Source organism: Euprymna scolopes, chromosome 44, assembly GCF_053919585.1.
Source record: "Euprymna scolopes isolate OS-2025 chromosome 44, ASM5391958v1, whole genome shotgun sequence".
Classification (NCBI taxonomy): domain Eukaryota; kingdom Metazoa; phylum Mollusca; class Cephalopoda; order Sepiida; family Sepiolidae; genus Euprymna; species Euprymna scolopes.
Genome location: NC_136525.1, coordinates 20,497,795 through 20,525,762, shown reverse-complemented (window position 1 = coordinate 20,525,762; position 27,968 = coordinate 20,497,795). Strand labels below are relative to the sequence as shown.

The 27,968-nt window shown below is 34.8% G+C and overlaps 1 protein-coding gene across 1 annotated transcript in view; it reads left to right on the top strand.

Moving 5' to 3' along the window:
* The window catches only part of LOC145268725 (uncharacterized), a 59,101-nt gene that overhangs the window by 17,564 nt on the left and 13,569 nt on the right, over nucleotides 1-27,968 (top strand). The window contains exons 2-5 of the mRNA XM_080124292.1: nucleotides 4,114-4,764; nucleotides 10,373-10,467; nucleotides 18,582-18,800; nucleotides 22,549-22,618. Of these exons, the coding sequence (XP_079980418.1) occupies nucleotides 4,114-4,764; nucleotides 10,373-10,467; nucleotides 18,582-18,800; nucleotides 22,549-22,618 (1,035 nt within the window). The remainder of the gene's footprint in view (nucleotides 1-4,113; nucleotides 4,765-10,372; nucleotides 10,468-18,581; nucleotides 18,801-22,548; nucleotides 22,619-27,968) is intronic.

Sequence of the window (27,968 nt, the reverse complement as noted above, 5' to 3'; positions counted from 1 at the left end):
GTATTTTTTATTTTATTTTTTTTATGTATCTTTTATGTATTTTTTATTTTTTTATTCTTTTTTATGTATTTTTTATTTATTTTATGTATTTTTTTATTTTATTTTTTTTATGTATTTTTTATTTTTTTTATGTATTTTTAATTTTTTTATTTTTTTTTATGTATTTTTTATTTTTTTGAATCTTTTGAGATGAGGCTTCATAATTTATACATTTATTCTTTTTGCAGACTGTTATCCTCATCTTCATAGTTTTTGTTGTTTCACCATGCTTCTTCCAACTATTCTACTGGCCTTCTTCAGGTTGGCTGAAACCTAGTGAAACAACAACAACAACCACCATAAGTATGAAAATAACAGTGCACAAAAAGAATGATTACACAAAGGGTTGAAAAAAAAATACCATTCCGTACAGACCCGACAGTGGAAGACCAAATAAGAATACAAAATTTGATTTAATAAGATCATAAAATTCAACCATGATCGCTCTTTGAGGCCCGTAGGGCAATGGATAGAGACGTTGATAAATACTGTATGAAGATAGTGATTTGAATCCTACCCGAGCAGGTCAAAGGTTTAGTTGGCCAAAATGTGGTGAGACAACAATTATGGAAGGCAGTAATTACTGGGGATACGGTTACAAGATTCTGTATTTCTATTCTGTCGCGGTTAACCACCTGAAGAAGGCCATAGGACGAGTTGGCCGAAACGTTGGTGAAGCCACAACACAATAACAAGATGAGGATAACAGTCCGCAAAAAAGAATGAATACATGTAGTCGCATATGAAGTTGTTAATATGTAAGGCCCCAACATGTTGTGGACTCCATCGCAAGGAACATAGGAAACGAATAACTTAGTGAAACAACCAACATTTATTTACAGGTCTTTTCCTGTCACCTTCGGCCACCGTGCGTAACACGTCTATCTCTGTCCTTCTCTGACGTGATCTCCCAAATACCTTTCAAATATCATACCCTTTTCTGACGTGATTTCGGGTCTGCATGCACTTTCTTCTTCTAATATTCTCTTCTTCCTTGCTGTGACGTTATTTCGCACACAGCTCGGTCATTTGCATACAGCTGCCATGCGCACATCTACGCTCTGTCACATTACTTCAAAGATCTGTCCGCATGTCACCCAACGATTTAAGTGAGAAGATAAGTTAACTAATTAATCAGTTAAGAGAATGGTATTCTCTCTTCTGTGTGAGTCGATTCCCTTAAAAAATAAACCGTGTTCTAAACTATTAAATAAATTACAATTACACACACACACACGCATCTACATACATACATACATACTAGCAGTTTAGCCTGGCTTGCTCAGGCCCTTTATGTGCATATATATTAAAAAGTTTGAATCGTGTTCAGGTAACCTACATCTAAAATTTCAAGTGTTTAAACCCAAAATTGGCGGAGGAGTTTGGTAGAGTCTGCAATGGTCGATTCTTTCAACTTTAACCTCTTGGCAGCCAAATTTGCACCAAAAAACTCATTAAAAAAGCTTGCTTTATGTAAAATTTCAAATGTTTAGACCCAAAATTGGCTGAGTAATTTGGTAGAGACTGCAGAGGTCAATTTTTTTTTAACTTTGACCCCTTAACATTTATTGTTTTGGGCTCAAATCAAATTAAAAAGTTTGATCCATGTTCAAGCAACCTACATCTAAAATTTCAAGTGTTTAGACCCTAAATTGGCAGAGGAGTTTGGTAGAGTTTTCAAAGATGAAATCATTGAACTTTGACCCCTTAACAGCCAAATGTCTGGCTGAAAACTGATTAAAAGGATTTTCTTAAATCTCAGTATCCCTTATGTCAAATCTCGAGTCTGCAGACTGAAAATTGACAGAGTAATTTGTTAGGGAAATGTACACACACACACACACAAACAATTTCACTTCTGCTAGGTAGCCATAATTTAATATATGGTTTTGTTTTTAAATTCCCAAAACCGTGTTCCATGTTAAACAACTGATGATCCTCAAAAACGTAGGACTATTGTTAGTTCGAGAAAGCAGGTATGTTCGGCGGTTGCAGAAGATTAAATGACTGACAAAATAATTTTCCAATGAAGGACTAAAAAAATTTTTATATAGTTTTTCAGGTTAAAAAGCTTTTAAGATTATGGATTTAGTCATTTCTTTTTTTGTTTTTTGTTTTTTTTTGTTTTGTATGGTGCAGAACTCAAATTTACATATGTTAAGGCCTAAAACTGCACCGTTTGTTCATTGTCACCAGGATTTGACATCCCCTGGGGACTTTTGGGGCTAAATGGGGGGGTGGGGCAATGCTGAACTTTTTGTTTCGTTCATTTGTTTTTTTTTTATTATTAGCGCAACCTAAAAATTGCAATTAATACTCGTTGAATGTTCTTATAACGTGAAATTTAAATATTTCGATGATTTTATGAAATTTTTTTTATATAATTACTTTGTTAAATTACTCCATCTGATTAATAAATGCAATTTCTGGGTTTCCCTAATTATAACTTTTCATGTTTCATAGTTTTTTATTAAACCTTGGTACCTTTTGCCACATTTTGGTTGTAATTAAATACTTACAAATGTACAAAGCAAAATGAAAAACGAATGAAACTAAATGATACAAAAAGTTTTGTTTCGTTTTCATACAAAAAAAAAAAATGAAAATAAATTAGTAAATATTTTAAATTAATCCAATCCTGCAAAATTCCTCATATAGGTAAACTTTGAGACGTTGTTGTGAAATGTCAGGCAAAAATCGATTCGCAAGCAGTAAATAATTCCCTCATTAACAGGCAAATTATCTGTAATATAAATCTCACCTGTCTGTTTAAATATATGTATGTTTGTATGTCTATCATTTTGGGGTAGAGAGGGCTCCCGTAAGCCGTGGTGAAGGCAACCTTTCTAGGAGAAGCAAATCTCTGATTTAAAAAACCATTAAGCGGAAGACCAGTACCCGCATTAAGCTGGTCTGCAGTTTAATTTGTTGCTGGCTATCTTGCTCTTGCTTGTTGCTGGATCTCAACATTTTGAACCGAGAGAGAGAGACTTAGATGTCGTACAAAGCTAAGACTCTGTAACATCATATTTGTATAGATACTCCCTCAGACATTTGGGCTCATGGATTTTAAATGCCTGAGGGAGTAGCACTCGTCTGACAAGGCGTTGCAATCATCATCATGTCTATCATTGTACGGCAAAATCACACAGACACACCGGTTCTCATCAGATCACCGAAGTTAAGCAACGTTGAGCCTGGTCAGTACCAGATGGGTGACCATTTAGGAAGGCTAGGCACTGTATGTGCTTTCCGCTTATCTCAGCATTGTTTCCAGTTGTCTTGAACCTCCACTTGCCACTGGTATTCAACAATGTCGACTCAGGCAGGAGAGGCGGGGTTGGAGATTGCATAACTCTTGCCACAAAAAATTAACGCACAGACACCCTTACAGTGGATATCCATTGTCTGTCAAAACTGAAGGAAGCCATTTGCATTTGTATATCTGCCTAAAACTTTCAACAGAAGTGACTGATTTTCATGAGATCGGTATCGTTTTGAAGCTTGAACCTTCAGACGACAAATATCGAAAAATTGGCTAAAACATTAATTCCTTGACTCTCAACTGGGTATTTTTTTATAGGGAGGGGTTGCTTTTTTCGCTGATATTTTCGAAATTCATCTTCTCTTTTCGATCGTGTAGCCTTAACCTTTGCCACTTCCGGTTTGGTGATGGGCGCAACAGCAAAGACAGCATGTTTTTGTTTTTTTTGTTTTTTTCACATTGTTTTCTTCCTTCACGATACGGGTTCGAGCCTGCCTGTCTACTGCCACATTTTTTTTGCTCCACACACACCTCCAAACACCTGGGTAATGCTGGGCATCCAGGCTAGCTTACGATAAAGTAAATGCTTGCCTGCCTATCTATGGTTGCCCTACTGGCACTTTAAATTAAAGGAAAAAAAATTCTGTTGACTTCTAAGGTTGGGGGGGGGGGATTTCTTCCTTAGCCCAATATCATAGCATCCACTTTTGTCGACTTATGTTCAAATTACCAAAAGAATACATTCTAGGCCTTTGTACATTGACTATTTGCATCCTTGTTAAAAAATTTTTTTTTTTTTCTATTTTCAGGCATTGAGTCTTCGAACAAGTGACCATATTGGTCAGCTGGCACCAGTGACTCCGCCATTTGTAGAATTAGTTAACTGCAGCAATCCGTTTCTAACTGAAGCCCTACCCCCACCCAAGGATGCCTTGAAGCATTTGTTTGATCCTTGTTGGGGTCAAGTGTCAACTTGTTCTTTGTCTGACCCCACATTGCCATTGGCCTCAGTGCTCTCTCCTCAGTCATTGGTTTCTTCACAGTCCTGTAGCTCGCTACATATATCAGACTTTAATAGTAGCCTTGCAAAATTAGTAGACCCCGTACAACACAGTGTATTTATGGCAAAAGATATTGACTCTATCGTTGCCTTTTCTCCTCTGAGGGATGAGACAGCAAACTCGTTAAATCTGTCAGAGGACAGAAAGCCAGAAACTTCAACTGTGATGAAGGTACCGATCCCATCGGGTGCCACCAGAAGCCAGTCTGTGAAATCAACACCAACATGGAACCATTCAGAATCGAAACGACACTTGATGATTTTTAGGTGTAATGGGCCTACATCTTCGCAATTAACTTGCAGCTCGTCTTCAAAATCCAAGGGTTCCACGCCCACACCTCCAGGAGATCGACCATCTGAAGAACAGTTGTTTAAAATGAAAGAAAAGCTTATACAAGTCGTAAGTATTCTTATCCAATACTAACACGCGCGCGCACACACACACACACATACACACACACACCAGGGTTTATACAGACTTGAAAAGTCCTTGAACTTTTGCTTTTGCCTTAAAAAGGCCTTATTTCTATTATTACGAGTGTTCGGACAATTAATCGGAATCGGGAATTGGAAAAATCGGAAGATTTTGGGGGTATCGGAATCGGAAAAATCGATACCCATTTTCCAATGCACAAAACGATTCTTTTAATTGTCTTTTTTTATTTGATTTTTTTTTTAAAGTAAAATCTTCCATTGCTGGTAATAATGACAAAATAATAAATATTTATTGATTTTATAATACCAGTAAAGCTAAAATCGATAGATCATCCTCCACAAGTGTATTTTGACGTTTAGGAAAATATCTGCATATTTAACATGTGTTTTTACAAAAATCAGGGAAAATAACAATCTTATAGTTAAATAAGATAGAGATTTATAAAGAATCGAAATCTGTAATTGTATCGGAATCAGGGAAAAATATTGGAATGGTAACATCACTAATTATTACCTTGAAAAATCTTTGAAAATCTGGAAAATAATGCGGGTGTACCTCGGATCTATCCTTGGACCTTTATTATTCCTAATATTCATAAATGACCTCCCTGATAAAATTGTCTCTGAGATGGCTATATTTGCTAATGACACCACGCTCTTTAACAGGCACGAGGGGAATACAAATGAACACATATCTAAGGAAATGGCAGAAACACTACAGGAAGACTTCCAATCTGTAGTTGAATAGGGATAAAAATGGATGGTCACATTCAATGCTGCCAAAACTAAGCTGGTTTATTTCAATAATTACAAGAAACCTTCTCAACCACCAATAACTATGACTAAAGATACATTAACTGGAAGTACTTCTTTCAAACTCCTCGGCTTAACGTTCACAGGGAACATGAGCTGGAACAAGTACATTGAGAGCATTGCCAAAGCCATTGCGAAGGTGGGCTCTCTCTACCATGCTAGAAAGTTACTTATGCCTGAAAGTATCCTGTATCCCTACAAGGCCACCATTCGCCCATGTATGGAGTACTGTTGTCACATTTGGGCTGGTGCATTTGCTACTAGTCTCTCGCTCCTGAACGAGGTTCAAAAGAGTCGTCAACCTTATAGGTCATAAACTGTCATCCAAGTTTCAGCCTCTGCCCTATCAATGAAATGTTGCATCTCTCTGCCTGTTCTACAAGTACTTTAACGATGAATGCTCCGACAAACTACAGGCTCTAGTACCCCTTAGACGTAAATACCCCCAACAAGCAGCAAAATCCCACCCCTACACAGTAGAAATCCTTAGACGTAAGAAAGCCTTCTACTCTAATAGTTTCTTCCCCAAAACTGCTAGACTTTGGAACTCCTTTCCCGGTTCCTGCTTTCCCTGTACTAACATGCAGAAATAAAGTGTAATGTGAACAGACATCTTGCTGCTCAACTCCCTACATAGTATCCCTGCAACTTATATACTCGATAGTAGCCCTTACATCAAAGTGGGACTGCCTTGTTTGTGCCGAAGATGGAATAAAAAAAGAATGTCTTGCAAATGACCTGAAAAGACCTTGAAAATTGTATTCTCTATGTCCAGTAAAACTTTGTGTCAAAAAAGATAAAATCGAAATAAATAATATTAAATTATTATTTAAGTATTAATAAAAATAGCATTAAAATGTTGAAATTACATAGTATTGTGGATATAAAAGTTACATCCCTTTATCACAAAACTACCTTGGGTAGTTCTGTGCTAAAATAGCACAATAGAAATACTGAAGAACAATAAAAGTGATGGAACTGATTTGCCTTGTCACCGCTTCCCGTAGTGCTACGCTGGAAGTTAGGAAGTACGTTAGCTGACTATAACCCTCGAAAATCACCCAGACTTGTTCTGCTCACTCACCGACTCAGCGCCTTAAGAGACTGACCCTCGGACTTAAGGTTGAAATCACTGAACTCGAAAGTCGCCCAGACTTTTACTAGACATGAATATTAAGAGCTTACATCAAAGACGTTAATAATCAGAGTTGTATAATCTTTAACATAAAACACTCGTCTATCTAAAACCACTATCGGCGATTTTCCCCCACTCTTTCTCTGTGCCTGAACCTAAACATAGATTCCATGAGCAAGGCTTCTTTCTTGAAGCTGCATGCCTGTGGAGCTCTCTTCTATTTTCCAGCTTTCCAGCTGACTACAATTTGATAGTCTTCAAGTCCAACGTAAACAAATTCTTGATGAACCGTCCCATTAAGAGGTCCAATTTGCCAGATTACTAACAAGCATTATGATATTATCTCATTGACTACTGGACACTCATTAACCCTTATCCTCGAGTGGCCTCTGGGCCTCGATAAGCAATGACTCCTATGTAAACAAAAAAAAAAAAAAATGAATGAATAATTGTTGGTATTTTAATTTAAAAAAAACAGTTCTCAAAGCGTTATCCTGTTTTCTTTTGACTTAGAAATGGCCTTTGCTCCCCAAAAATACACACTTTGGCAACCAATGCTGAACGATTTGCCCTCTTGATCTTTCAATAATGTGAAGAGTGGTGAGCAACTGCCAAGTACCGCCTTGCCAAATACATCAATCAATCGAGAGACAAAAAAAAAAAAGGAGTCTAGTTATTACTTGTCCAATGTTCCTTGCAACCTACTCTGCTACAATGTGTTGGGTCCCGAGTGTAAATATGTGTAACATTACAAAAAAAAAAATAAAGAGATCAACTGGAACTTAGAATGGCTGAATTTGGTGACGTTAATCACTGACAATTGTAGAAGAAAGGGTATATTTGTTTTTTTAAATGAAAACTTTTAATTGTGCTCATTTATTTTGGATTTTTGAGTTGAGAATTAGTAATTGGGATCATGATTATGAGAACTAGTAATTGGGATCATAATTATGAGAATTAGTAATTGGGATCATGATTATGAAAATTGGTAATTGGGATCATGATTATGAGAACTAGTAATTGGGATCATGATTATGAGAATTAGTAATTGGGATCATGATTATGAGAATTAGTAATTGGGATCATGATTATGAGAATTGGTAATTGGGATCATGATTATGAGAATTAGTAATTGGGATCATGATTATGAGAATTGGTAATTGGGATCATGATTATGAGAATTGGTAATTGGGATCATGATTATGAGAATTGGTAATTGGGATCATGATTATGAGAATTGGTAATTGGGATCATGTTTATGAGAATTGGTAATTGGGATCATGATTATGAGAATTGGTAATTGGGATCATGATTATGAGAATTGGTAATTGGGATCATGATTATGAGAATTGGTAATTGGGATCATGATTATGAGAATTGGTAATTGGGATCATGATTATGAGAATTGGTAATTGGGATCATGATTATGAGAATTGGTAATTGGGATCATGATTATGAGAATTGGTAATTGGGATCATGATTATGAGAATTGGTAATTGGGATCATGATTATGAGAATTGGTAATTGGGATCATGATTATGAGAATTGGTAATTGGGATCATGATTATGAGAATTGGTAATTGGGATCATGATTATGAGAATTGGTAATTGGGATCATGATTATGAGAATTGGTAATTGGGATCATGATTATGAGAATTGGTAATTGGAATCATGATTATGAGAATTGGTAATTGGGATCATGATTATGAGAATTGGTAATTGGGATCATGATTATGAGAATTGGTAATTGGGATCATGATTATGAGAATTGGTAATTGGGATCATGATTATGAGAATTGGTAATTGGGATCATGATTATGAGAATTGGTAATTGGGATCATGATTATGAGAATTGGTAATTGGGATCATGATTATGAGAATTGGTAATTGGGATCATGATTATGAGAATTGGTAATTGGGATCATGATTATGAGAATTGGTAATTGGGATCATGATTATGAGAATTGGTAATTGGGATCATGATTATGAGAATTGGTAATTGGGATCATGATTATGAGAATTGGTAATTGGGATCATGATTATGAGAATTGGTAATTGGGATCATGATTATGAGAATTGGTAATTGGGATCATGATTATGAGAATTGGTAATTGGGATCATGATTATGAGAATTGGTAATTGGGATCATGATTATGAGAATTGGTAATTGGGATCATGATTATAAGAATTGGTAATTGGGATCATGATTATGAGAATTGGTTATTGGGATCATGATTATGAGAATTGGTAATTGGGATCATGATTATGAGAATTGGTAATTGGGATCATGATTATGAGAATTGGTAATTGGGATCATGATTATGAGAATTGGTAATTGGGATCATGATTATGAGAATTGGTAATTGGGATCATGATTATGAGAATTGGTAATTGGGATCATGATTATGAGAATTGTGTTAAACAAGTAATTTCAGAATCTATTCTTAGGTATTAACATCTTTCCCTGGTGAGGTACAGACCACTAGGATTCTACTATATTCTTTTTTATTTGTTTATGAAAATATTTAATCTGTTTAGTGTTGGTGCTGCATGTACTGTTACTTAATTGAAATGTAAAAGTTTATGTGTTATAATAAAACTGTCTGTAAAGTAGACGTATGTTAATTTTTTATTCAGTGAGAATAGAACAAAGGTTTTTCCAGTATGTTTAAGGGTTATTATCTAGGGGAAATTCTACTAAAAAATCCCGTAAGAGATTTCTGTGATGTTCATCAAAAAAACAAGCAGCCACACGTTTGTGCTTTGTGTAGCTGTACTAACGATAGATAAATCAACACTCACATCAGAAATGTCCTTCTGTCCTACGGGCTGAGAAGAAAGAAAAATCAAAAACATCCAAGATGGTGCCCATGATCTTTTAAAGCCCTCGATCTCGCACAGTTCTCGCATGGTCACATGACACACCTGCTAATGAGGCATGCCGGATACAATAAAACCAGGTCGCTGGGAAGAGTTGGGACAGCGTTCAGACCTGCATACCATGAACAGTGCTCTGCGTCTCGTCAGACTTTTTGATACAATGTGTGTCATGAAATTTACTTTGCATCTCGTTAAACTTTTTCTTGTTTTGCTACAAGGTCAAAGTGTAGTATTTTAAATGATTGGGTTCTAAGTACGACGTCCCCTAGTACGAAAGGGTGAATGCGGTATTATGGTGAAAGAGGATACTAGCTAAGAGAATCTTTTGTTACGTTCTAGAGTGACAAGGATGAATAACGACCCTCATTCTTCACTCCTGTTTTGAGTTGGCCTTGTGCCTAAATTTTTTGTTCATATTTAATTTATATTGTATTTATTTTTAACCATAATAAAAGATTTAATACCTCAAAGTGTAGTATCTGTTCTTCAGATGCTACACTTCAATTTCTTGTTCTCTCTCAGTGGAAGAGAAATCCTTCATGACTGAGATAATTTTTATTTTTGTTCCTTTTTACCACGTTAAAAAGAAACAACCCTGGTGTCTAACTCTGTCCCATGGGTGGGCAAAATAAATAGGAACTTGTTTTGAGAATTCAACTGTTCCTGTCGTTGTGCGTTAAACCCTATTCTCCTTCCCACCAACTCCACGGCAGTCTATTGTGATTTTCTTTATCTTTATTATAGGTGCCTCTATTTTTCCGAAAGCCTCATGATTACCGAATGTACAATCAAAATCTGGAGTTTCATAATAATTTTTGGGGAAAAGAATCTGTGACCAGGTAAGAATAAAATTCAGTCTTTTTTTAATTTTTTTTTTCTTCACTTGCTGTCTCTCAGCTATATAAAATTTATGATCCTGAAAAAAAAAATAATTGATTATGCCAGAATATAGAATGTAAAGAAGTCATCAAAAAGCTGAGGGTGGGGGTGAGGGAGCAAAAACCCCAATCAATCAAAAGAAAAAAAAAATGTGTAGTTCCTGTGTGTAACATTTAAAAAAAAAAAAAAAAAAAAACATACAAAATATACAAATGTAGGTAGCAAACAAAGCAATCTCCAAAACTTCAGCAACTTCACATAGTAAAGAAGTCATCAAAAATCATCAAAAAGCTGAAGGATGCAGGAAAAAAGACAAAAAACACCAATTAATCCAAAAAAAAAAAAAAAAAAAAAATTGTGTGGGTCCTGTGTGTAACGTTAAAAAAAAAAAAAAAAAACGTACAAAATATACAAATACAATATTAATTATCCCTTTGAGTGTTATTAGAAAAATAAGCAAGCAAGAAGCTTGGAAACAATATGTCTATAAATACCAACACACCCATGAAGAAAGAATGGGACGTGACAAGAAAAATGGTTACCCGCTTTCTCCAGCTTTCAAACTCAACGTTACTTTTATTAAAAATGTCAACTTCTTCTCAAATGACACAATATAATTATTAAATCGGAAAGGAACTCTGAAGGTTATGACAATGCCTAGGTGTATACATAGACGTATATATTGAAGTACTTCTGCAGCCGCTTCCAAGGTTGCTTTGTTTATTTTATTCCATATTTATTCAGGGGGCGGCGAGTAGTTTTCTTCTAATATGTGGTTACTTAGTGCAGTACAGGGGCCACATAAAGAGGTTGGAAGCAATACAACAGCGCCACCTAAGAAAAATTATGAAAATTAAATGTTATACAAAATGCTGAAGTACTCAACAGAAGTCATACTTGCCACCACACAACTATGATGGACTGGATCTGTGTCCAAAATGGAAAACAATCGCACCCAAAATATTATTATACAAAAGGGGGGGGGGGCTCCTTCAGTCTTTGACAAACTATGGATCACCAGAAACATATTATTGAAGCTTTTTTGCTCAAAAAGCATCACAAATAATAATAATCAAGCAGACTCACTTAATATCGGTAAGGTCGGTGGAGTTTTGTCCAGAATGTGTCCTGTCATACCTGAAACCGTGAAATAATGATTAGATCGCATAATCCACAAAACAAAAAAAAAAGATGATCATTAAATTATGTAAAATTATCTTTATACAACTTGAAAAATAATGATGCTTTATTTATATACAAGATTGATTTAAGTGTTTGATTACAACAACACATTGTTAAATGTTTGGTAATTTGCAATGAAAAATAGCATTGCATCATATGCCTGCACGTGAAATTTTTGTGGCGAGAGGTTCGCAATCTCCAACCGCACCTCTCCTGAGTCGGCATCGTTAAATACCAGTGACAAGTGAAGTATGTATTGTATGAAGAATTGGAAAATGAGTAAAGAAAGACTGGTGGGCAGAAACTCCGCTACAAGGATATGATAAAAAAGGCAATAAATATGAACACAAAAAATTGGGAAGAGCTAGCAGCAGACCCAAGTCGCTGGTACAGTAGCCTTCACAAAGAAAAGGCAGACTTTGCAGTTCCCTTCCTGCTACCTGCTTGCCGACTACGCTGATATGCGTAGGTGTGGGTGTAACGTGAACCAGCATCTTGTTAATCTTTTTTAGGCATGGTCCTAAATAGTAGCCCCTTACGTCCAAGTGGTGATATACCTCGTTAGGAATTAACATGAGTAAGAAATGGAAGCAAAAATAAAGGCCAGGTTTGAACAAAAACATTACCAAAGGCAACAACCCTGGTAACTACTTGTGGAAAAACTTTCCACATTGGACATGGAATGCTACAACAGCATAGGATAAAGCACTGAAACCCTGACTAATCATCTTCAGCTATGAAGGACTCGATGATGATGATGATGATGATGGTGGTGGTGGTGGTGGTGGTGGTGGTGGTGGTGGTGGTGGTGGTGGTGGTGGTGGTGGTGGTGGTGGTGGTGGTGGTGGTGATGAAGAAGAAGAAGAAGGGGGGAAATAAATCCATCATGGAATTATCTCCCTTAGACAACTTTTATTATAGACGGGGGGGGGGGGGTGAGTGTTGGTGAAAAAAAAAGTTTTGGTAGGCTTGAACCCAAATCCTTGAGGCGAAGGTGGAAAAAAGGCGTGATGACTTACCTCGACGCTACAAAGGCAGTGGAATGAGAGGAGATGGAATTAAACAATTAAAAAGTTATGTGAGAGGTGTGTGAATTTAATGAGGTCAAACATCACGCCATAAGCGAAATGAAATCCCGCACTTAACTTTGGCTGCGAAATCGAAAAAAAAAAAAACTAACGTAAGGCAAACGAACGATGTTAAATATAAAAATAAAAAAAAACAAAAACGAACGTGTGAAAAATGGCTTAAATAAACCTGTTTCGATATTAAAATTTAAGAAATCGGTGGGTACCGGGTGTTTTTGGGTGTGTGGTCAGGGTGGATAAGCGAAGTAAAAAAACAAAAACAGAAAAACGAACGTTGCGTGAAAAATGGCTTAAATAACACTGGTTGAATATTTAAATTAAAAAAATCAAAAAAAAAAAAAAAAGAAGAAAAAGATATCTCACACCACGATTCGAACCCAAAACGTTTAGATAACGAATCAACGCTCTAACCAACTGAGCTAACGCAACGTACATGAAATTTGTTCAGTTTTTCAACTATTTAAAGTAAATAAGTTCATGACATCATCTGACGCATGCGTAGAACCGGTCGTCATCACGAGAGGACCATTTTTGTTGACACACACACCCACCCCCTGTTGAAAATTATCGATTTGGGGGTGAAAAAATGAACGTTTTTGGCCAATTTTTCAAGCGAATGATGGAGCTTCAATATGATACCAAGTTTGTGAATTTTTGTCGTGTCTGTCTAAAGTTTTTAGCGGACACACAAACAAACAAGCATACATACACACATTTTCAGTTTTATATTTATAGATGGATGTAAATACAGCGCAAGGGCACGTCAGACATTAACACTTTAATGTACAATTATAAGCGAAACAAGCAGCAACATTAATTAAGCAAGAAGCTTGAAAACATTAAAAAAAAAAAAAATGGAATATGACAAGAAAAATGAATGCAATAATGATGCCCACTATTTGTACATGTTTTCCAGTTTTCAAACTCTGCGTTATACTAAGATTGCCCTGGGGTAAAATATGCTGACAGATTTAAAAAAAAAAAAATCATTGGTTTAACATCTGTTTTACCTGCTGGCATGTGTTGAACAGCATTAAGAAATTGACTTCCAAACCAGCCTATCTTTGACCAGGTCTTTATTCATCCTTCTTTGTCTTAATCACTTCCTCCCATCTTTTTCTTAGCCTTCCACTGCCAGCTGCTGACTCTGCTTGAAACGGCACCAGATTGTAACAACAATGAGGAGTACTTGGTTAGAGGTCTTTTTGTAAGAGCTGAGAGGGAAGGCATACCTGGGATTTGGGTGTGGCTGGTTTCTTCATTCTTTGAGGATGACAGCGTCATGCTGGCGTTCCTCTGGCTGGAATCATCTTCAGGCACCGTTTCGACATTTAAGCATTCAAGGTAGATCAATATCGCAACACACTTTTAATATAAATATATAAATTTGAACTAGTTTATTATACACATTATATATCACAATTTTTTACAATTGAAAATTACAACATTTAAGCTAACTACCTAGCTATTCCTAACTAGTGCCCCTTCCCCTCTATCTCTTTTACAGAGAGCAAAAAAAAAATACACTTGCTCATCTCATGGCTTCCAGCGATTAAGAGAAAGGGAATTGTGAAATTGAATTGTGGTCCTTTTTTTTTCTTTTTTTTTTTTTTTTTTTACCGCTCCGCACGACCAAATCACACCCCAGCTATGGTTAGGATAGAGGGGAGGGACAACACAATAACAACGACCAATGACACTAGCAAATATTCCATGAGCGATGTTTCTGACAAAGATGGAAGAATTGCTAGGTGCTTGTTAAGATATAGCCGACAAAGCAATTTTTAAATACACCGTCCGTTTTAAGTAAAAACAATGTTATGTACTTAATTGCCATGTCGAAAATAGTAATATATCCAAAAATTACGAAAATTAATCTAGTAAAACAACTGCTTTTGTGTTTTTAGTAAAAATAAAGTCTATCGTTACCGACAACAAATATTGCAACCATGACACAAGTTATCTAAAATATTTCTTTCGGGGTTATGCCCCCTGTGTGTTTTTTTTACCCAGTTTTCAGTAAAAATTACTTATAACTGTAAACAACTTTCTACTTGAAGAAAATTGATGAAATTTTGTTTTCAAGTTCATTAAACTAATTAGGGTAATTAAATTTAATTTTTAACGGCTTCAAATTATCGTGACAATTATCGGATGAGTTTCTACCACTATTTTGTATAATGTTTTTATTTTTAAGTCATTGTCGAGACTTCAAGAAACATTGCGGCCATTTTTTTCTTATTCTCCTGTAACGCTTGACTCTACTTGTTTTTTGAATAGAATAAACATTTACAAAACCAAAAAATTTCTCAAGGTAGGTAGAAGAGTAACTTGCCTTTGGTAACATTTATTTATTATATATTTGTTTTTTGGCCACTTTTTCATACCTCTGTGAATTGTAAAACAAACCCAATAAAAGTTAATCTTTTACTTAACTGGATAAGTGGTTTGTATGTTTTAACTCATTTAAAAGCATAGTCATTGTCGGTCATTCTTTTTCAAAGAATTTATTTTTTTTTAATATTCTTTTCCTTTCCATAATTAAAAACTTATGTTTTCTAAATAACAAAAATAAAATGAATACTTTATGTCCGTAAGTTATTTGATGAACGTTTTATTTACAGATTTTTTTTTTGTGCGTCTCAGCACATATGAAATCTCATGTTTCATCACTACTTCTATCGACTCGCGCATAGAAAGATTTTATCCAATTCTTTTTAAATTTTAGGACAAATGAAATTAATACACTCGCTATTAAATAGCATTCGAACACAGTTTCTATCTCTACTTATCTGCGTGTTACGAAACATTAACTTTGAGATGTTTTATTTGCAACTCGAAAACGAAGGACAGCGACAAAAAAAAAAACAATGTTCATTGTAAGTTATTCTTTTTCAAATAATTTTTTTTTTTTAAATATTCTTTTCCTATCCATAATTAAAAACTTGTTTTCTAAACAAAAATAAAATTGCTGTTCATAGGTTAATTGATGAACACGTGTTAACAGATTTTTTTGCGTGCGCCACTACACACAAAAATTTTCAAGCTTATATGCACTTGTCACTATATCAAGCGACTCGAGCATAAAAAGTTTTTATCCAATTCTTTTCAAATTTTAGGACAAAAGAAATTAATATTTTCACTAAAACATCATTCAAACACACTTTCTATCTTTACTTTGTACTATTCTAACTTTTGACAGGAAAGACGTACGTGTTGTGTTAAAATTCCGTTGCAAAGACAATTCTTTTCCCTAATTAGCTAAAACAACTAAAAACGTTGTCTGTGTGTATAACTTTTATACTGAGTATTTATGTGAACACACCGAGACTGCTTATTTGCAAAACATCATCTACTGCCAGCTGGCATATTTCATTGTTAATGGTCGGATTTAAATAGCGATTTCTTCGAATATACAAATCGCAACAGAAATATTAAAGTACCATTTTAAAGTAAATTTTATTGTGAATCTGGAATAGGGCCGACCACTTCCCTAGATGAGTTCATAATTAACGGATACTCTAACTTAACGGCTAAATCTGACCCCCAAGATCGCCATGGGCATGGAATATGTGCCTACATTAAAGATGGCTTCCCGTGTGGCAGGGATATCTCTAGAGAAGATCCTAATTTACCCTATATGTGCTTCTGGGTTGCACTTGCTTACACCACTGCATTTATATTTCCCCTCTATCAGCCCCATAACAGCGGAGTTACTATCTTTAAGAGTATATCTGAGAAAATAGACCACATCCTGTCTGCACATACCTCGGCTAACATCCACATCTGTGGTAACTTCAACGTCCATAACATGGAATGGCTGACCCATTCAAATAAGACAGACGATGAGGGGAGGTTTTGTCATGATTTTGCCATTGCTTATGACCTCATTCAGATTGTTCGCGAACCCACCCGTGTGCCCGATACTACTGGTCAATATGCAAGCCTCCTAGACCTTTTTCTCTCAACTTCCCCTGAGCTATGTTCATGTTCCGTTCATTCTCCTCTAGGATCCTCCGACCACTCCGTCGTATCAGTTAAGATAAAAAAGAAATATATAATAAGTCCCCAGACGTACCCCTCCACCGTACTGTATACCGATACTCTATGGCTGACTGGGATAGCTTCCGTACATTTATATCTGATCTACCTCTGCATTCCATGTTTAAAAAGGATGTGTCCTCTATAGTATCAGATCTGACCGAATGGTTAATTCTAGGCATAGACCAATTCATACCATCTAAAAAATTCCAACAAAAACCTAACAGCTAGCCATGGTTCTCCCCAGAATGTGCTGCTGCTATCGCGCACAGAAATCACTTTTTCCATAACTACCAACGCAATAGATGCACTGAGACTAAAGCTGCTTTCAGGAACGCCAGCAACCACTGTAAAAGAGTAATAAAAAATGCAAGAGAGCTATATGCCCAGTCTGTTAAATCCAAAGTAGCTGATCAGCGGCTTGGTTCCCACCAGTTTTGGCAAATAACAAATAGGATCCTGAACAGAAGTGTGCATTCTATCCCAACCATTATCAATGGACCAGAGGTCATCTCGTCAGCGTCAGACAAGGCCAAACTATTTGCCAAGAACTTTGCAGCTAATTCTACCCTATGCGACAAAGGCCATCAACTCCCCATATTTCCTCCTATAACACAGAACACGCTGGGTAACATACAAATATCTGTGCATGAGGTCACCAAGCTAATCAAGAACCTTGATTCCAGTAAAGCAACTTGACAGAGTACAAAATAGACTTCATGGCTTAGTGAGGGATGCCCTTTTCTCTACCCTGCAACCTCTCTCCCACAGAAGAGACGTTGCGAGCCTATCCTTGTTTTATCGTTATTTCCATGGCAGGTGCTGGTCTGAACTCCAATCTCTGGTCCCCCCTCACCAATCTTTCACGAAAAACACCCATCTAGCTGAATCCACTGTGAAAAATTTTCCCCACTCTATATCTGTGCCTAAATCAAAACGTGGATTCCATGAACAAAGCTTCTTTCTTAGAACTGCACGCCTGTGGAACTCTGTTCCGTCTGGCTGCTTCCCACCTAACTACAACTTGGATGTCTTCAAGTCCAACGTAAACAAATTCCTAATGAACCGCCCCCTTAAGTAAACACTTCATCAAATCTCCACACTAACGTACTTTACTTGCAATAACCCTTATCCCTGAGTGGCTTCCGGGCCTTGATAAGTGGTGACCACCGTGTAAAAAAAAAAAAAAAAAAAAGAATCCAGTTATATAAGTTTTATTTTGATGGAGGTAGGAGAAATGTACTTATTACTGATTTAAAAACTATGAGTGTCACATTAAGTAGGAGTTTGTGCCTTGTCTGAACGTTATGGTGTCTGGTATTGCTAATTTCATTAGACTTGATTTTGACAATAATGTGTCGAATGTTGTGTTCCAAGTGGTCTGTTGTGTCATTAGCATTACAATGCTAATCTTCAAAGTTTGAATTATTGTGGACTTATCTGCCACCACTCTTTTTTTTTTTTTTTTCAACATGGTGTCACAAGACAGTTATTTTTGTTTCCACATAATATTTGATTTTCTTAATTAAAAATAAAACTACTTGATAATTTTATGTGATTTTTGGAATATGATATTTTTGGTCTGTGACAGATACATCTTAAAGATTTTTCTGTAAATTTTTTTTTTTTAATTAGGTTGCAACGATTTTTCATTTTCATTCCAATCATGAACGGGGCTATTATTATACGAGACTTTCAAAACTTTTGGCTGCACCCGTTTCTCCTTCCTATAATCTATTTCTTTATTTCTTATTTCCAATCAGGGGTCTTCCAGCATACATGATGGAAATCTCGAAGGCTCGTATTTTGTCGCATATAAAATTTACTCACCTACAAATGAACATCATCAAGATAACAATGCACCCCGAAGACGGGTCCATTCGAGTCCATTGGAGGGTCACTGGTTTGTCCCAGCTGAAAACGCTGCAGTTCTGGAAGTTTCTGCCTTGGACGTATCGCAATTCTCTCAAAAAGGAATCACAGTGAGTATTTTTGGAGTCGAAAAAAAAATGGTGCTTGTCCAGAATTCTCCCTATACTAAAAACAAAAATAAAAAATATATGTTGTACATATTTGTGATGGAAAGAAAATATTGTACAGCAAAAATCATGTAAACTGATCAAGTAATTTTAAATTTACTAGCGGGACCTGTGGAAATTCCACAGGGGACTTTTTCATATGTAATATACTGATGTTGGCATTCTGTAAATGTTCAGCGTAGATGGAGATGTTCTGATATTTTTGTAGCTCTTTTGTTAAAACTGCAAAAGTATTTATCTAAGCTAGCAGAGACACCCTGCATAGCCCAGTCATAAAGTACGCTTAAATATGATATTTTAATTCTTGCAGATTTCGTATATATTATTATAGAGTTAATATTCTATCGATTTTTATATATTATAAAGTTGCGATTTCAAAAATAAAAATATCCATATGACTTGTGTACATTAGCTTAAACCAAAACTTATGTAAAAAAAAAAATATATATATATATATAACTTGAGTTCCTTCAGCTATAATCGAAACCAAAACTTATGAAGAATTTTTGGTAAAATTATTCATTACAAGAAATGGAAGTCCATAATAATTAAACGACAGTCACTTGTATGTAAATGTTACACACAAATGAATAACACACGCTATCCTATCAATATATAGATAAAGAAAATAATTAATAAGCAAATTTGAGATTTTTTTAATCCCTATCCCTATGTTAAGAATGGCCTTCTGAAATTTTCCAAGTTTCAATTTTTTGAAGTTCTGTCCTTTGTTCCTTTAGACTGTTTTCAAAATGGCATCATGAGACAGTCTCTCCTTGGTTAGCCATAAAATTTGATTTTCTTATTTAAAAATAAAACTAATTATCCAATTTATATGATTCTTGGAATATGACATTTTCTTTTCATCACAGATTCGCACATGATAACTCATGTTAAAAATTGGCTTCTAAAATTTTACAAGTTTAAAATATTTGGAGTTTTCTCCCTTGTTCCTTCAAATGGCGTCACAGTACAGGCTATTCCCAGTTAGCCGTAAAGTTTGGATTTTCTTTTTAAAAAATAAAACTTCAGGGTGGAATGGTAAAACTATCGCCATAGAAAAAAACGGCATGATTCCATTTCCATTTACTGAAAATCGTTTTTCTTTTTTGTTGCAAACCATCTACTAGTTAGTCAATTGTGTACAAATCCCAAGAACAATAGAAGCCTTCTATCATACTGAAAGTGACACAATGAACAAGATCAGAGATGCGCCGCTGTACAACTCATGCTCTCTGCCAATCCAAGTTATGACAGCAAGTTCATTGCTGGCACCCTCAAAATGCATAGCTGGATTGCCACAAATAACAGGGATGTTCCCAGTGTGATGAAAACAAAGTTTTCGGCCATGGTTATAGTCTTTGGTGTAGATTCAAGTGAAGGCCACATCATGCTACCTCACATCTTCGAAGTCAGCTTTAAAGTTAACACCAAACTGTACACGAATGTGCTAAAGAGTGTGGTGATCCCCTGGTGCAATCAGGTGGCCACTGGAAGGCCCTAGGTGTGGCAGCAGGACTCTGCACCGGCCCACAAGTCCAAAGAAACCCAGGCTTGGCTTCAGAAGCAGTGCTACGACTTTGTACCCTTCTCTCACCGATCCAACTCCTCGTCCGACCTGAACCCACTGGACTACTTTGTTTGATCATACGTTGAGAACATCACCAACATGACCTCCCACAACACCAAAGCCAGTCTGATCGCTGCCATCTGCTGAGTATTTGTCAAGTTCCCGCCAGCGCTTGTACAAAAAGCATGCTCCCAGTTCCAGACCCGTATCGAGGCAGTGATTGAGGCTGAAGACAGCTACATTGAATAGATGTCGGCTCTGTTACATAATTAAGTTACCTGAATTGATTTTTTTTCAATAAAAGTTTTAAAATAAAGTGTTTTTTTTTTTTTTTTTTTTTTTTTTTTTTTTTTTTTTTTTTTTTTTTTTAGAGCAAGAATTTTATTGTTCTACGCTGTACTTTTGGAATACGATATTTTTTTTTTTTTTTAATATCGGGAAAATTCTGGGCAAGCACCAACTGAACTTGTGTTTCCGAATTTTTGAGATGACAATTGAGAATCTAGAGGACTATTCTCATCTTCAGTGTTATTTTCACGTTTCAGTCAACGTAACCTATGACCTTCAGGTGTCTTTTGTCAAACTCAAAATTTTCTGTTGAATTCGACAAATCTATATGGAATTTCGAACGTAATCCTTCATTTAATTCACAGAAGGTAACATGCTCTTGTTCTGTCAGCCATGACAAGGTAAATGTCTGAAGTAATTCACAGTTGTATTCTTCGTATCACCTGCACTAAGGATTGAACCTTCAACCTCGGTAAGAGTGTCACTTAGGACTGATTATTTGGTGTATATGTGCAATACTAGTAATACCATTACAAATTATTTACGGCTTCTACTCAGTCATGACTGACAGAACTTGAATGATCTACTCATGTGTATTAGATAAAGGATATTCTTGTAAAATTTGACCTGGATCCTTGGGATTTTCTGTCAATCATGGTTTGGGCTCGACTGGCAATTGCTGGATTAAGCCGAGCGTTGTTGAAATGCTAAATCAACATTTTTTTTTTTTTTTTTATATAAAAAATGTACTTTTTAAATTATTTTTTGGTGATGGAGGGAGTTATTTTTTTTGTTTTAATATCTGTTAATAAAAAATAATTTGTAAATTTTATTGAAAAAAATCTTTTCTGTACTTTCATCTAATAATTTTGTTTTCATAAAAATCATTCATCTTTTCTTATAAAAAAACAACTTCTGTTTACAAAAGAGAAACAAAAAAACTGTACTTTCACCTAACGATTTATGGTTAAAAAAGCATTTATCTTTTCTTTTTTTTTTTTTTTTTTTTTTTTGAAAAAAAAAATTGCAAAATAAAAATAATAAAAGTAAATAAACAATACAAAATGCAACTTTTCTTGAAAAAAATATATATTCAGTAAATTTACAGTAGATTTCATTATTTTTTATTTATTGTATTTCTATTTTTTTCTGGTCTGTTTGTTTGGAAATTTGTTTGCATCTGTTACTTTGCCCGGCTTAATCTGATGATTGTCGGTCGAGCCCGAACCATAATTGACAGAAAATCCTGAGGATCCAGGTCAAATTCTTCAAAATTACAAATAAAGAGTTCAGTTCGGAATTCTATACAGATAAGATGCACTTGAAGAAGGTTGAAGGGTTCATTGGATGAAACGCTGTAAAAATAACATCCAAAGCTGGCTCAGCTTGAATAGGTTTTGTCCGTACCAGTCTGAGATACATCTCAGACAATCAGTCCGATAGTGACTTTTTTTCTGTCAGACTGAAGAAGGGTTCTGTTTAGTTCTAGAAAATACTCCCACCCTCCCAGGCTTTACCTACTCTTTGGAAGGGTTTAGTTTATTGCTAATACTGATTGGGTTGCTCAGGCATCTTTTCTTGGCCAGAGCACTCTGATGTGATTTTTGAAAACCCTTAAATTGTTGGAATAAAATAGAAATAATGCATCCATTTTTTTTTTTTTATTATTATTAAAGAAAAATTGATTTGATTTTTTTTTTTCTTAAAAAAAAAAAATTTGATTTTTTTTTCTTGAGAAAAAATTTGATTTATTTGTTTTTGTTTTTTTTTTTAACAAGAAAAATTTGATTTCTGCAAAATATTCTTATCCTTAGATTTTGTTTGTTTTTCCAGGTCTTTTGACGGGATTTCCACATTATTTATTGGCTGTGATGAATTAATCTACAAACACAGATTGGATCGGGTGAGACGGAATTTTTCTATAAATATTTTTTACTCTTTAATTTTTAACATTTTAATACAATACGAGATGTTGCAGACAACAGTAAAAAAAGATATCTACATCTTACCATTGGATACCTGGTCAATCATACAACTGAAAGATCAGCAACAGTTAACTTGCTGGACACAATTTGAAAATTAAATGTGGAAGTGTATTAAAGATTGATATGATGTCACATGACGCAAGGAGAGAGGGTGATAGCAAGCAGAGTTCATTCAAATGAATGGCTCTCGTCTTCAGGAGACCTCAAGTTTTGACAAGCTTCTGGCCTTGACCTTTACTCCTGATCTTAAATGGAACACGTACTTCAAATCTGTTGCCAAGGCCGCTGGAAAAATGGTGGGATCTTTCTATCGATCTGGTAAATATCTCACTACTGATGCTATTCTCTATCTATATAAGAGCCAGGTACGTCCAAGGATGGAATATTGTTGCCACATCTGGGCAGGAGCTGCTAGAAAGTACTTGTCCTGCCTTGATAGAGTTCAAAATAGACTTCGTAGCCTCATAGGAGATGTCCTTTTCTCTTCCTTGCAACCTCTATCTCACAGAAGAGATGTTGCGAGTTTGTCTCTGATGTATCGTTATTTTCATGGAAGGTGTTCGACTGAGCTTCAATCTATGGTCCCCCGCCTTGCCAAACTTTCACAAGAAACACTCGTCTAGCTGTACACACTATCAATAATTGCCCCCCACTCTTTATCTGTGCCTAAACCTAAACGTAGATTCCATGAACAAATCTTCTTTCTTAGAACTGCACGCCTGTGGAATTGTCTTCCGTTTTCCTGCTTTCCGGCTGACTACAATATGGTTGTGTTCAAGTCTAACGTAAATAAGTTCTTGATGAGCCGTTCTATATAAGTTATCAAATTTACCAAATTTTCATTACTAATGATTACTATATTGTCCAATGTCTACTGTACACTCTTTAACCCTTATCCTTGAGTGGCCTCTTGGCCTTGATAAGTGGTGATGCCTATGTAAAAAAAAAAAAAAAAAAAAATTTGGAAACGTAATAAAATGAGCTTGGAAGATATTAGGCTGGCAACTATGTTACTAGGGAATGCTGGCTTCTTAAATATCACTTCCTGGCCCTTGTCGCATCATCCCGTCATGGGAAGGAGATAAATAACGAGTAATGAACGTATGTAACATCCCAATTCCAACCACCATCAAAGGACCGTAACTGATCTCCTTAGCATCTGATAAAGCTAAAATTTTCACAAAAAAACTTTGCATCAATTTCCACCTTTTTGCCATCAGAGCCATTTACTGATTACTAGCAAGGTGACCCAACGTTGCCCGGGATTGAATGATGATACTGCTAATGTTTCACACTCACATATTTTTATGCTCATCAAAATCGGTGAAATCGCCCATTTTATTTAATCAAATCGATTGATTGCCTGCTCTAGTTGGGGACCCATCATAGTGCACCGGGAGGAAGCTTCACAAGCCTCTCGCTATGACTTATTTCGCAATACATTGTAGTATGCATTGCACTGTAGACAACATAATATTGATTTTATTTTTATATATAATGGCTGTAAAAATTGAATCTTTCTTGCACTTGGATCACTGAGTATATTTGTCAGGTAGTTTTTAAAATTCATTTTCAGGAGTTCAGTTGCTTCTATAATTACTGAAGTGATGAAGATCTTCCTAAGATTCCAATTTCTTTTCACGTCATGCATAAGACATTTGGTATTTCATTGCATCTATGTACGAAAAAATGCTGTAATTCTATCGAGGATTTGTATCCTGATAGTAAAGGTGCTCGATGGCGGCAATTGTAGTCACGGTTTTGAGTCTCTCTTAGTTTAGCCACGCTGAGGGGCCATATGACGTCGGGATGCACATTCGTGGTGAATTAAATTTTACAAATAAAAATATAGACACTTTCAGAAATAGGGGCCGACATACAGATTAAAAGATGCGACTCCTAGCATTTAGGAAAATGCTTCACAATAGATATCTGAATTTGTTCATTTGACTTCCAATCTCTGTTGTAGGTATTCATTTGAACGTGAAATCATAAAAATTAGTCATCTCATAAGATGTATAGCAATAACATACTGAATTTTCAAGCGTCTACAACAATTTTAAATGCGTGTACAAAAATGTCTAGAAACTTATTGAAGGCACCTTGTAGAAATTTCTAGGTTGGTATCTGGGGACGGGTTTAATCCACTGGGAGAGAAGTATTCTTAATCTCCAGACATGCATCGAGGAGAAGGAAAACTCTGATGTAAAAACCTGATGTCTACTGCCTGCTGTGTCTTGTGGCAGCCATTGCACCGACTGAGATTAGCAGTTGTACCAAAATATGTGGTTGGTTCTGCACAAAGCCTTCACCACTATAAACAAATCATCCGTGTGGATTTCCAAGCAACGTTGTTGTTGTGGCAGAAGTTCATAAGCTGAAATCAACTGGAGAGTCCATCATATATATATCTTAGAAAGGTCCTCGTTGACAACATAAAAATTATACAACATGAAAATAATATTAAAAAATTAAAAATTCTTGAAGCATCATATATTAGAACCTTTCGGCCCACTATAAATGATATTGCATTTGAGAAAAACAGTAATGTTTCTAAAATGTCTTGCGTAGTTCGTAGTGGACGGACTTCATTAACAGTGTCCACGAACTTGCTGATTTTACTACTCGAATTTTTAATCGACTTTTCATTGACTCTATATATTTTAATTTATCATCACTTAACGCTATTTACTGTATATTTTAGTTTTCACTTTTAAGTCTCACTTTTACTGCAACACCTGAAGATGATTCATGAACGAATCGAAAGCACTCGTGATAGCAACAACTATGGAACCTTTATTAAAATTTTTGATTTTGATACAAAAAAGATTATACAGAAAATCAAAAAATTAAAAAAAAGAAAGAATCATAAAGCAAAGTGTCTCCGTTGCTTTTAATAATATTTGCTTGAATGAAAAAATGCTGCCTAAATGTACCAATTTCAAATATATATATATATATATATATTTGAAATTGGTATATTTAGGCAGCATTTTTTCATTCAAGCAATATATATATATATATATATATATATATGAACAAATGATTAATAAAACATGTTAAAAGACATCTTGAAAAAGAGTTCAAAACATATTTAATTTTAAAAAAGGAAACACAAGATAAGTGGATAGTCCTTATTCCGCGGAGTTTCAAAGAAATACTCTCCTTCTCATCAGAGGGCAGGAATTAGCAAAATGCAGGATGGAATTTTGCATATAAAAGTATTTAATGAAACTACAAGTAAGTCACAGATCTTACTTGGTTAAAAAAAGGGGGAGGTAAGGGGAACAGGAGGCAAAAGAAAAATGATAAAAATGAGATATGTATATATATATATACTAGCCGATTTACCCGAGCTTTGCTACAGATATATTTGTATTACACAATACTAATTGGCATTCTTTTAATATTAATGTAATTACAGGTTCGAAACCAAAACTTCTGGGTAAACTACATTTCTTGTACCACTGGTAAAAATGTAAACGAAAGTTCTACATTACGTAGAAAAAAAAAACTGTACAGGTCCGTTTTCAGTTTGTGTTGCTCCCAAAAATGTAAATTAGGATTTTTGCGGATAAACTATGCTTAGTTGTGTATATAAAAAGTACCCCATTTTTAATAAAGGAAGGACTTTCACATAAAAAATTAATAAACAAAATATACGGTAAAAATTGAATTACACTTGTAAATCATATCTAAAAAATAGCACGGTTCGTAAACTGCAGAAGTACTAAACAGATAAAAACATCCACATTTTTGTACTTCTGCAATTATTTTTCTTTGGGTGACGCTGAGACATAAAGCGACCTCCTCCCCCCCCCCCCCTGAAAAAAAAAAAAAACATAATTACATCGAAACTCCCCCACACAAATATATATTATCAATTAAATGAATTACCCAGACAGGAAAACATAAGATCTTTCTCAAAAGAAAATCGAAGAAAAAAAAAGTGAAAAAAAAAAAATGCGTAGGAATATATCTGATATAAAAAGCATTACTTTACCTTGTTTCTTTTTCAAAGTATTATGGAAACGATAATAAAATTCAGACAGTACAGTGAATAGTTGAAAAATGATTTTAAAATCGTCCGTAGGAAATAAATTTTAACCTTACAATGAATCGACATTTATAGCCGAGACTTTAATAGAGGGCTAACGATTTAAAATATTTCGTCGAAAAATAAAATCATCCTTAGCCTAATTATCTATTTTTTTTATCAACATTTGTAACTTTTACATTTATAGAAAATAAATAATTAAAACAAATCATTTTATCACCATATCTGTCGATTTGGTTAAAAACTATATCCGTTCATAACCGGAAGTGAAATATCAGTGAAAATTACTTAAAATGTGCCAGTTTAGCAAATAGTACAAAATAACTTGAATTAAAATAATTTAAATAAATTAACTTTAAATAATACTCTTAAATAGAACAATTACATCAATTACATTACTATAATCAGTAATTTTAATTGAGCGAATTATTTAAAAAGATTTTCTTTAATATAATATGCAAATTAGATTAGTTCTATTATGTACATTGCCTTCAATATAGTGTATATATATATTGATCGTGATGTTATTTATTTATATAGAAAATCTTATAGTAAAAAAAATTTATATAGATAACCGTTTTCAGCAGGAAGTTTTGTATATATTAAATCAAATTGTGAACAAACAAACAAACAGACAGGATTACGGATTTATATATATAATAGATTATATATATAAAATATGTATAAATACGTTTGAAGCCAAAAACTACAACGCAAAATTTTTTATAAAATAAACAAGTGTTTATTTTTTAAGAAATATATTTCGGAGTAATCTTCCACTCTATATCATGTCGAAGAAAAAGAGAAAAAAAAGATTGACAAAGGAGTTTTACTCCAAAATATATTTCTTAAAAAATAAACACTCGCTTATTTTATAAAAAATTTCGCGTTGCAGTTTTTGGCTTCCAACGTATTTATGCGTATTTTATTATTCAAATTTCACTCAGCGCTTCTAACGGATATAAACAAAAGAAAAACAAAAAAAACTACCCATATATATATATATATATATATATATATATATATATATATATAATGTGTGTGTGTGTATGTCATTCACAGACACTCGGTCGCTGTAACACAGCTCTTCAGTGTGGCTATATCAGCACTTCACACACAAGCAACAACCATCTAGTTGATAGTCAATAGCTCTATCCACCAGGCCATGGGACAGGGGTTGTTGGGAAAATGATACGGGGTGGAACGATAAA